Source organism: Oncorhynchus clarkii, chromosome 8 (genome assembly GCF_045791955.1).
Source record: "Oncorhynchus clarkii lewisi isolate Uvic-CL-2024 chromosome 8, UVic_Ocla_1.0, whole genome shotgun sequence".
NCBI classification, from domain to species: Eukaryota; Metazoa; Chordata; class Actinopteri; order Salmoniformes; family Salmonidae; genus Oncorhynchus; species Oncorhynchus clarkii.
Window position 1 is genome coordinate 21213236 of NC_092154.1, and position 12817 is coordinate 21226052.

A 12817-nucleotide genomic window follows, 5' to 3' on the forward strand; every position below is an offset into this window, starting at 1 on the left:
TTTGCCATTTTGGGTTTAACCTTCAGCCAATAATTGTTTAGATATGAATCTACAGTATTCTCAGCAAAACACTGAAATATCATCATAAATGTTTTTGGGGTCCAGTGCAACAACAGCAGTCAACAGTAGAGGGTAGTAGAGTCTAACACAACAACACAACATGGGCATTTGCATTTAGGATTTGGAACTGCAAAAGAAGAAACGTAAAAAAGTAAGACAAGCATATGCGCTGACTGTGCAGTTTTCTTCTGAGGGCTTTCAGGCTAAACTACCTTAATAAGAGGCCACCAAGGGCTAATGGGCACGTGCTGAATCAACACTGTGCTCGAATTAGTTGATTTTTCCCAAGCTAAGTGGACCCTTGGGGTTCTGTGATATATGCATGCTTTACCATACAGAGAGAGAGGAATTCAGCAAAGACAAGCAACTTTCACACACTGTGTGATAAAGCTAATATTGTTTTTAAGAAGCCAACTGCATGTGGGTATGCTTGGCTGGTGAGAAAATGACTAATACCATAATGATATTCAAACAGGGTTCATAAAGATAACCTCTTGATATGTAGTATCATGAATATGTACAATTTAAATGGTGAATTGTCTATTAAACTGTTTATAAGCATCTTTTATTTTACTTTCAAAATACAGCAGACATGCTGACTTAGACTCTGAATTCCTCAGTCATCCAGCATTTTGCATCATCATGATGCTGTGGCCAGTAACACTTTGCTTCTTAATAGAACAATATCTTGACAACTTGAATGTGGAAGTACAAAACATTTTGGGACTGTATCAACAAAATTACCAAAAGATTTTTGAGTGGATTTTCCTTTAAATTGGCATTGAGAGTGGCGGCTAATATATGAATAAGTGGCATTGAAGGTAGTACAGTTATATGGCTCATCAGTCATACCTCAGTCTGAGGTTTCCCAACATCATACATCATATATACAGTCAAAAGTTTGGACACACCTACTCATGCAAGGGTTTTTCTTTATTTTACTATTTACTACATTGTAGAATAATAATGAAGACATCAAAACTGTGAAATAACCCATATGGAATCATGTAGTAACCAAAAAAGTGTTAAACAAATCAAAATATATTTTATATTTGAGATTCTTCAAAGTAGCCACACTTTGCCTTGATGACAGCTTTGCACACTCTTGGCATTCTCTCAACCAGCTTCACCTGGAATGCTTTTCCAACAGTCTTGAAGGAGTTCCCACATATGCTCGGCACTTGTTGAGCACTGCCTGGAGGTGGGTTGGGTCATTATCCTTTTGAAAAACAAATGACAGTCCCACTAAGTGCAAACCAGATGGGATGGCGTATCGCTGCAGAATGCTGTGGTAGCCATGCTGGTTAAGTGTGCCTTGAATTCTAAATAAATCAACGACAGTGTCACCAGCAAAGCACCATCACATGAGCCACACATGAGGAGATCGTCCATTGCTCGTGTTTCTTGGCCCAAGCAAGTCTCTTCTTATTATTGGTGTCCTTTAGTAATGGTGTCTTTGCAACAACCATCAAGGCCTGACTCACACAGTCTCCTCTGAACAGTTGATGTTGAGATGTGTCTATTACTGGAACTCTGTGAAACATTTATTTGGGCTGCAATTTCTGAGGCTGGAAACTCTAATGAACTTATCCTCTGCAGCAGAGGTAACTCTGTATTCTTTTCTTCTTGTGGCGGCCCTTATGAGAGCCAGTTTCATCATAGCGCTTGATGGTTTTTGTGACTGCACTTTAAGAATCTTTCAAAGTTCTTGAAATGTTCTGTATTGACTGACCTTTATGTCTTAAAGTAATGATGGACTGTCATTTCTCTTTACTTATTTGTTCTTGCCATAATATGGACTTGGTCGTTTACCAAATAGGGCTATCTACTGTATACCACCCCTACATTGTCACAACACAACAGATTGGCTCAAAGGCATTAAGAAAGAAAGAAATTCCACAATTTAACTTTTAACAAGGCACACCTGTTAATTGAAAAGCATTCCTGGTGACTACCTCATGAAGCTGGTTGAGAGAATGCCAAGTGTGTGCAATGCTGTCATCAAGGTAAAGGGTGGCTACTTTGAAGAATCTCAAATATAACATATATTTTTATTTGTTTAACACTGTTTTGGTCACTACATGATTCGATATGTGTTATTTCATAGTGTTGATGTCTTCACTATTATTCTACAATGTAGAAAACTGTAAGAAATAAAGGAAAACCCTAGAATTAGTAGGTGTGTCCAAACTTTTGACTGGTACTGTACATTACACTACATGTGGTTCCTGTGTCAGGAGGTCCAGACAGAATGTTTGATGGAGGTAAAGAGGAGACAGACACTAATGGCTAGGAATGCCGAAAGATTGCTGGTTTGAATCCCGCCAACTATGTGAAAAATATGTCAATGTGCCCTTGAGCAAGGCACTTAATCATAATTGCTCCTGTAAATCGCTCTGATAAGAGTGTTTGCTAAATGACTAAAATGTAAATGTCATCACATACAGAGCTCTAAGATGTCACTGATGTTCTCAGCACTATTTAGCATAGGAGCCTATATGCTTTTATTCCTGTTCATCATTGTCTAACACCGAAGGGTCTCCCAGGACTCTCTTACAATGATCTGTCACATGATGGCACCTCTTTGGTCAGCTTGGAGCCAGGCTGCAGTTTTACTCTGCTGGAGCTTTTAAAAGAGAATACTCTGCATATTCTCTTGAACAGATGGCTGTGCATATTGGTGAGTCCTTGACATTTAATTTCGAGGGAGATTGAGCAATCAGTGAACTTCCAGTCAGCTCTGTATGTTGGGGCCATTGCTCTGTGAACATTACCTCTGTGGTTTCCAAGTAAAGACAGCGTCCTCGCCATAATTGGTGTATATTTAGAGAGACACACGCAAAGATCAGATTAAAAAAAGCAAGTGTCAAGCATTGATTTCTTCCCCCATGAGCACAGCTCAACTCCAGTATTATATAAGAAATGTTTGTCTGTTTCCAAATGCCTTATTGGGTAATGATCCAGTTTCCAGTGTGGAAGCAGAGTATGTCCTGTTCTACCAGATGGCAAGCTTCGTTTACTATAGAAAGCTGTATAGGTCTCAGGGTCTCAAGTAACAATGTGCGTCACACCTTGCTTTCTTTCATAAAGTAATATTTAATAGAAAACCCAGGCAAGTGAAAGGTAAACCTGCAGACATATGTATAGGAGATAAAAATCTTTATATCCACAGGTTTCCGCATGTGCTTGATGCGAGGGATGTAATCAATAGCCTCCTGCCAGAGCATTATACTTGGTACAGGGCAAGTACATGGGTCTTTTAAACAACCTACACTAGAGTGGAGCGTTTAGCAAAATAGAGGCAAAATTATATATGACAGCATCAGGTTAGCTTCACACCCTCGCATGTGGACTTTTACTCAGGAACTTGTATACACGTTTATTTGTATTACCTGGCCTTTATTGTTATTTTATTGTAGCTTATGTACTCTAGCTTAGGCCTATTTGTGATTAGCATGCAACCTCATAGGCCTATTATTTTAGATCGGAGTCTTAGAAAACTTTTAATGGTTATTTCTCAAACGAACATGTTGCTTTTGCTATTTTTGCTATTGTCTACCCTTGAATCTGTCACACCCTGATCTGTTTCACCTGTCTTTGTGCCTGTCTCCACCCCCTCCAGGTGTCGCCCATCTGCCCCATTATCCCCTGTGTATTTATACCTGTGTTCTCTGTTTGTTTGTTGCCAGTTCGTCTTGTCAAGCCTACCAGCGTTTTTCCCGTACTCCTGTTTTCGCTCTAGTCCCTGTTTTCTAGTTTTGACCATTCTGCCTGTCCTGACCCTGAGCCTGCCTGCCATTCTGTACCTTTCAGACTCTGCTCTGGATTACTGACCTCTGCCTGCCCTTGTCCTTTCGTTTTCCTGCCCAATGTTTTTGTAATAAACTTTTGTTACTTCGAACTGTCTGCATCTGGGTCTTATCCTGAGGTCTAATAGAATCTTACACTGAGGATGATGCATTTGGGGCCCAATGCCTCTTAAATGTGGTGAATGTTTGGTGTTTTTCAAATTTTTCATCCTGGGAAAAACCATACCTTTTCCCCGTTTTTGCACTGTAGAACTCTACACATTTTCTCCCATTCGACATGGATTGTCTGGATTGTTCTTTCGGTACTTAACCATGTCTTTGGACTATAAGAACCTTTTGAAATACGTTGTTTTAAAAACTGGTTCCTCTGCACTATGGTTCTAGTACCGACTGTGAATCCAAATGTTGTAAAATACAATCTTGACTTGCCATTATTTTTGCTTCTTCTACTGTCAGGAAATGTGCAATCTAACCCAGGTCATGACATTTCTACCTCATCTGAATTGAAAAGTCAAAATGGTCTGAAGTTTCTACACATAAATGCTGTGGCTAACCCCCCTGTTTTGAGCCCAACCTGTTTAGCTAAAATAATAATAATAATAAATATATATATATATATATATATAAATATATATATATATATATATATATATATATATACATATATATATATATATATATATATATATATATATATATATATATATATAATCTGTAGTTTCGCCATAATTGGCTCAATGTTCTGTCACTCATGGGGACACTATGTCACTGCAAAATCTACAGCGAGAGCTAGAAAGGTCAAGCCCCTTGGGTGCTGCCATAGATTTACATTAGAAGTGCCCATACAAGAAGGCTCAAGATCATTGTTTGCTTATAAGGTTCTGACTTGGTGTACAGGGAGAATACTGTAAGAACGGCCCATTTTCTGAATTCTGTCCCTGTACAGTTCAAAAGTCCTGAAAAAATAGTTGTATTGACTACGTCCATCTTAGCTCACTCATTAATGTCTTAATTGAAATTATGGATTGCCTCTCATCCATTCATCGTTCCCTTATGCCATAGTTTGTACATCTCAATTGTCAGTAGAAACCACATTTGTTTAAGCAAGTCAGCCATATCAGCTATGTTTTTAAAAAAGGCAGTAAATGAGGCTGAATGAACTGTCTCGCTGCCAGACAAGGCTCAGCTGATAGCCAGGTGTGGCTGTGGTAAGAATTCAGTACAGGGTACAGAAAAGAAAGCTCTGCTGTTGGGACAACATTATGTAGGCCCTAGCAGTTTGTTGTCACCATTTGTCAGGTTATAGTGCAATTAATGTATTATTGTGTTGTGTTGTTTAGCGGCTTTGCTGGCATGCCTCTAAAAAGAAAATGTTGAGTTTGCCCTATCAAGATTTACATGCTAAAATTACTGTATAAATGTAAGTAGTCTTCTTCTGAAACTTGATTTTGTGAATATTTGGATAAAAACCGCAGAGCCAGACACGTTTATGCTTTCTAAAACCTGGTCCAAAAAAAATCTAGCACTGACAGAGACATTGGCATTGATAGTTGCAATGTTTCTTGCAAAGATCGCAAATCTACTGTAAGTTTGGTGGTGTTGCTATATACATAAAAGTTCTCTGCGGCCATTCAGACTTCTGTTACTAAGCCTGAGCAATTTGTTTATCTGTCTTTGAATATTAATCTCTGTGCATCCTTGAATCTGGTTGTCTCCTGTTTTCTATACCCCAATCTGCTATTGCTGGCTCTCTGGATTGTATTTGTTATTATTATCACGTCAAACCTGAATTTGTGCTTATGGTTGATCTGAACATAGACTTGTTGACATCTAACTCTGAACAACTCAAGAATCTCTGTAACTCCTAAAATCTTACTCAGATTGTCAACAGTGTAACAAGGAAATCCTATTTGATTGATCTTATTTTAACCAACACTCCTTATCGTTTTAATGCTTCTGGTGTTTTTGCATCAAGTGATCACTGTGCCTGTATAAAGGATGGTAAAATTCAACATGAAAAGAAACTGGAAGCACTTTGATATTCATGGATTTTTACATTATGTTTTTAACAGCCTGGAATAGTTGTTGAAGTTGAATTCATTCCTGATGTTGAATTAGCCTTTTCTTACTTCCACAAAGCATTCCAGGATGTAGGCAACAAGCATGCCTCTTTCAACCAATACAGAATTAAGGGCAGAGACAACCCTTGGTTCTCAGATAAACTAGCTGAAATCATAAGGAAACGGAATGCTATGTGGGCTAAAACAAGAAGGTCTGATTTGGCTGATGATTGGATGGCTTTTAAACACCTTTGGAATCAGGATGTGGCTATGACCTAAAAGCTGAAGGCAGACCACTACTGTACCTCAAATCTACTGCTGACCATCTGAATAATTCTTCCAAATTTTGGCAAGTAGTGAAAGGTTTAGAGTGCAAAAAAAGATGCACAGCTTCCTAAACAACTGCTGGTAGACCCACAGGTGGTAACTGAGAAAAAAATCATTCAGAATAGAGGTTATCAGCATTTTCTTGAAGCAGGTGGATTAGTTGATAGGGTTAAAGGTCAACATGAGCCCCCTGTGAAATTACCTGATATCCCCATCCACTCCTTCTCCAGGTTGTCCTTCTCACCCTTCTCTGTCTCAGAGTTGTGTAGAGCCCTGAAAGCAATTGATGTACAACAACAAAAAATCCCCTGGCCCTAATGATCTTAACCCCCACGTATTACAATTAGCTGCAGACATCATTGCTCCCCCTTCAACATAGATTTTTAACCTCAGCCTAAAATGTAATGAAATCACTCTTTTGAAAGAAGGTGATCCCACTACACTGAATAACTATCGGCCCATATCAAAATGGTCTGTTTTGGCAAAATTATTAGAGTCTCTAGTCAATAAGCAGTTTAAGGCCTACCTCCAGGAAAACAATATTTTGAGTGGTATACAATCAGGTTTCAGGTCAAGCCACAGCACTATTGCAGCAACATTGAACGTTTTTTATGATCTAGATCAACAACATTGGGAGATATTGAGACAAAATATGTACATTTTTATGAGGATGACACTGTTCTCCATTCAAGTGGCAGCAGTTTTACTTTGGCTTTTGAAAATGCTCAAACAGCTTTTAACATCATTCAACAGAATCTGTACGATTTGAAGCTTGTTCGAATTCCTCTAAAACAAAATACATTGTATTTTCCAACACTAAACACTCTGAAAACCATGTCATTACTAGCTTGGAAGGAAGTTCTATAGTTTGGGTGGATGAGAAGCTGAGCTTCACTAATCATGTTGAGAACCTGGTAAAGAAGATCATGTTGAAATAAGGCTTGTTTTTCTTTGGAGGCCAGAAAAGAGACAGACAGGAATGCACACCGTACCTTCTTAGACTACAGTGATGTAATTTATATGCAGACCTCAAGCACTATCCTGAAGGCACTTGATTCCGTGTATCATGCAGCTCTTTGGTTTATTACCAACCAAACACGTCTGAAACACCACTGTGATCTCTATAGTGCTATTGGCTGGTCTTCGTTGACTCTACATAGGCTTAAACATTGGTGATATACTATGACCATTTCGGTCATAGTCTACTGTTCTTCTTTGATAAGTTCAGAAAATAAATACCAGCTACAGTCTCACTCCTACATACTTTTGCTTTTAACGTTTAAAAAAAATATATATATATATGACGCTTGTATGTTTCCGTAATTGAAATGTGTGTCTACAACAAAACTTTTTTTTTATGGTGTGTCTATGTCTGTAAGTTGTTACAGTATGTCTGATATTTGTTTCAAACATTGTTTCCCATGCTGCTGTCTTGGTTGGATGACCAGGTGAGGCTGGCAACAGTTTGCCTCACATACCGTAGGAAATTGTAATGAATGATACCTTCAGGCGGTAAAGGCTGTTGCTAGGCATAGCTAACTATTATTGTATCAATACATATTGCTGTTCAGATGAGACTAGAAAGTGTGATGTCAGTGATTACATCAGACGTTGCAGGAAGTGAGTCCTCAGAAAACAAATGAGAAAAAGGATTGGCCTTTTCCACAGTTTGATTTTATTATATTTACAGTCATTTTGAAAAGTAACATAAATAGAAAATTGCTAAATCTATTGAGAAGTAGAAGTCAGCGCTGAACCCAAACAAAACAACCAATGGAGTATTCAGGAATGTACTACAATGAGCAATTGAGTACCTGCAACAGTATTATACACAGCTCCCTTTGAATGTATAGGAACTTATAATACTGTAATGCCATATACAATCAAATTATTTTATTTTTAATTCAGATCTTACATAACATATTGTCAAAAACTTTATCTGGGTCGAAAATGTTATGCTATATTTACAACGTTGAATCCTCTCTGTGAATGAAGGGGTCATGTAAGATTGCAGCAGTAAGTTATGTTGGTCTTCAACATTTCAGACTGGGTTATCTGGCACAGGGTGACAGTAACCTGTGTATACATCCACTATCCCCCAGAGGATGCTGGTGGGAGGAGCTATAGGACAGCAGGCTCATTGTAATGGATGGAATGGAATTAATGGAACTGATGATTTCTGTATGTGTGATGTGTTTGATACCATTCCATATTCCATTCCAGCAACTACAATGAGCCCGTCCTCCTATGGCTCCTCCCACCAGCCTCCTCTGCCAGCCACTCACATTAGAACAACTCACTGATAAAACACAACTGACTCTTCAATAGGTGTAATCTTGGATTTACTATGCAAGGAAGCATACTAGCGATCATATAGCTTTTACACAGTTGAATACCAATATACTGTCCCAGACACAAATGTTATGAAGAGGATAATGCTTAGGAATCAGAGTGCGCTCAGGGCGTTGTCAGATTGTACGTTCGTAACCTGCCTGCCAGATTGTACGTTCTTGGAGCGTTCAGAGAGTACACTGGACGCTCTGGCCGATGAGTAGGTTTGATCCGAGTGTTCTGACCTCAGAATGTCAGTCAATCACCCAAGCGAACTAGACTAATGTTGGCTAGCTTGCTAGCTACTTCCAGACAAATAAGATAACACCTCACTCTGACAATTGTACTCCCCCTAGCAGAGCTGGTTATGCTGTTTTCATGTTATCTAGAGCGTTGGTGACTGTAACTGTGCTGCTGGCAACAGTTTAATTACGCTTTTTTTGCCAAAGTTCACTGACACCGGACATATTCAACTGGTGCTGAGTGTTCGTAAATTCATCAGTTTTTCTGCGCTCTGCCACACTCAGACGAGAGTGCTCTGAACTCGGAAGGTAGATAGCCAGATCGAATTTACGGAACGCACCCCTTATGTCTTCAGATGTTCTACGTGCTGTTACCATGGTGATGTTTAAACACGATTAGTAAGTGTATAGTAATGTTGCAAGGAAAACTTGCCTGAGTTTAGAAGAGCATTGTATGCATCTCGAGGTTCCATTTGAATATTCTAGATCTTGGAAGGCCTGTTAGCATTACAATAATTTACAAAAGAGCCAACAGATTCACACCACTGAAATAGAAAACATAGAGAGGTCCTATGATATGGAGTTCTGGTCTACAAAGCTGAAGGATTTAGCGGGGAGATATACAAAAAAATGCTCACAGGGCTACCATTCAGTAGAAGAGTTACAGTATGACGATGCTATGACGATGATGACAGAACTGAGGCGGTCCTGATTGGTTCGGGGTTCCCGCGCTGTCCAATAGACAAAAGCACAAAGTTTCAGCCACAGCACAAACTCTACCACACATCTCCTTCTAGTCCTCACACCAGACTATCAGCAAGATATTGTTCCCAAGGTTTCCCTTGACACTTTGTACAGTTAGGAGTAAAAGAAAGGCCCACTTATACACAACATAATAACTTATTAGTGAACTATAAAAGAGTAAACACTGTCACACGTTAAAAAATGCCTAGAATTTAAAGAAGTTACATTTAGTTTTCTCTTTATCATTAGACTCAAGACTCCACTCTGTCTTAGAAAAGCACCAAATTCACATAACCTTACAGCGCAAAGACAGCTGCAGAAAGGCCAACTGTTACCTCTACCTAGTCTGGGATAATGTCCAGTGCTTTCAGAGATTAAATATTCAACAGATGTTGACACCTCATGCAAACAAATATGGTGTTATCCCCGAATTAACTTTTGAATTTATGTCCCAGAGACTAGCTCCAAAAATATGTATCTCTAGATAGCATCCAATATTTTGTCTAACTCATCTTTAACTATTGTTCTTGGCACTTTCAAGACAAATACATCCATCATAAGAAAAAGCAACTGGTTGCTTTTTCCATATTCAAAGTTTTGTCCCATGCAATTGCCCAACTCAAGATGGAATTCCAACAGCCAAAGTGTATTGTAAACACATCATGGTTCACATGTACATTTATTTCTAATCAACTCTTTAGAATGGGCAATAGGACTACTTCTGATGACTAAAACCATATCGATCAGTTATTGAACATTGTTTAAGTGAAGAGTATTTCTAATCAAGTTAATCAGAACACATTGAAACTCTGCGACATCACTTAACTAGTGCTCTCAGAACTTGGCATTCCTTTTGTCCGGAATCTTGATCCATTTGAACACTGTCCAGAGGAATCAAAGCAATTTTTTCCCTTAATATTTCAGTCATTCAGCTGTCAGAAAGAGAGCAAGAACCAGTATGGAGGAGAGATATGCATCCTGTAAGGTCAACACAGCCATAGGAGGGTGTTCTTGCACCTGCCTGGCCCCTCGTCCAGGCCAAGACTGTGACTCCACTGAGCAGAGGCTGAGCAGAGAGACAAAGGAAATCCAGTGTTTTTATGAGTCTTTGAGGTTAAAGTGTAGAGTCTCACTTCCTCCACACAGTTTGTAAGACACTGTATTATTTTAAGACATTTACGAAATGAAACAAAAAGTTAAAACGGTAGCTCTCTATTTGATTGGTACATAAGGCAGCTGTCCTTTGTTACTTTGCCCTGGAAGAGAAAGAGGAAAAGGAATTAGTGTCAATAAAGCACAATACCACAGATATATTCAAATATAAGCTAATATTGTATGCTCATGCTAAAACAAACTCGGCATGAAAACAAAGCGCGAATGATTGCACCTGCCACTATTCTCCAAAGACCTTGGTAATTCCCAGTTGTCACATCCAATAAGAACTATTGTTAATGGGTATCAGCTGTGAAGACTGATTGGCTATTGAAGATGGTGTGTAGCACCTCTACCACACCATTGTCTTGGTGTCCATGATTAATAATCTCTATTGTCTTCCCTACTGGGTGCCATAAAACCACAGAATGGCTCTTAATGGCATTTTTGTTTGTTTCAGTCTCCTGTGTTACAAATATCAAGTCCCTTAAATCCATAATTTGCCATATGTGTTATATGCTGACCGACTGAAAGTAATACACTTTCCCCTGAGCAATGCAGGAAATTATTCTTATGTAATTATAGGTAATATCATGTGATGACAGCAATGTGATATGCCCTGGAATTAAACAACTATATGCCCAACTATTATTGAGTTGGATTGGCAGATTTTTACATGACACAATTGAGAAGTTATGTTGGCAAACTACTGAGATGTAAATAACCTTGAGTACAATTCTAAACCCTACTCCCTTAAATGACAGAAGACTCCCACCTGAACTCAGCTGACCTTGTACATCCAGCAGCTAATAACAGACGGTACAATACTGATCTCACAATGGACCAGATACAACCCATCCTATTCCATTCACATTAGACACAATGGGAAATGTCCACACACCCCTATGTGCACTTCATTGTCCCCTCCCTGTTGTTTTTCCATACATTGCTGAGAGTGACAGACAGCAGGTTAATATTTAGGAGACACACTTCACTGTAGTCACCCTGAATATCCTAATACAGGCATTAGGCTGGGCAAGCGGCTGTTACCCCCCTCCCTCTCCCCACCAGCAGACATGTCAGCACCCTGCTCCAAATCCTGGCATGACTTCACAGTCTGTCCCCCCTCCTAGTGTTAGAGTCACAGGGTTAGCTGGGCCAGTCAGCTGACGTCTGTGCTCCACAGAGAGAGAGAGAGAGAGAGAGGCTGGCTGGCTGGCTGGCTGGCTGGCTGGCTGGCTGGCTGGCTGGCTGGCTGGCTGGCTGGCTGGCTGGCTGGCTGGCTGGCTGGCTGGCTGGCTGGCTGGCTGGCTGGCTGGCTGGCTGGCTGGCTGGCTGGCTGGCTGTTCCTGCCACTGTGGGGCTCATCTGGCACACCAGGCCATGAGCACAGCTTGGACCCCTGCCATGCATTTCCAAAACAATCACCTTGTGTGACCCCCATGTGATAAAAGGGTGACATTTAAAGAAACAGTCGTTCCCCTATGAGCAGCTGATGCTACATTGTATAGCTAGCTGGTGGATGTTTTATCCTGTCAGATATTAGTAGTGTAATACCTTTATATCTAACCAGTGCAGTTAATAGTTTGTTGCATTATGAACAGCATCATCCTCACTTTGATCACTGTCATTGTGAAAATTATATTTCTTCCCACTGTGCATCTACAGTTCAACATACCTATGAGATTAGCGTTTGAGGATAACTCTTTATACAGTAGGAGTGGATTACTGTCTATTCCCAGTGTATGATATGTTGACTGGCCTGCACTGTACACAGGATTATAAAATAATATCTCTGATCCATTCAGTGTCAACGAGGGAAATCCTTTCAAGTTTGAACATCTCTTCCTGTGTTCTCCTCATTTCGTCTCAAGCAAATCCTAACCTTTCAGGAGTCCAGATTAGAGGTCGACCGATTAATCGGAATGGCCGATTAATTAGGGCCGATTTCAAGTTTTCATAACAATCGGAAATCGTTATTTTTGGGCGCCGATTTCCGATTATTTTTTAATACCTTTTATTTAACTAGGCAAGTCAGTTAAGAACACATTCTTATTTTCAATGACTGCCTAGGAACTGTGGGTTAACTGCC

General features: G+C 39.7%; 1 protein-coding gene across 1 annotated transcript in view; it reads right to left on the reverse strand.

The window, feature by feature from the left end:
• Positions 1 to 10667: 10667 nt before the first annotated feature.
• The window catches only part of LOC139415095 (sodium/potassium-transporting ATPase subunit beta-1-interacting protein 2), a 160614-nt gene continuing 158464 nt past the window's right edge, over positions 10668 to 12817 (reverse strand). The window contains exon 7 of the mRNA XM_071162906.1: positions 10668 to 10829. Coding sequence (XP_071019007.1) covers positions 10820 to 10829 — 10 coding nt within the window. The 3' untranslated portion in view covers positions 10668 to 10819. The remainder of the gene's footprint in view (positions 10830 to 12817) is intronic.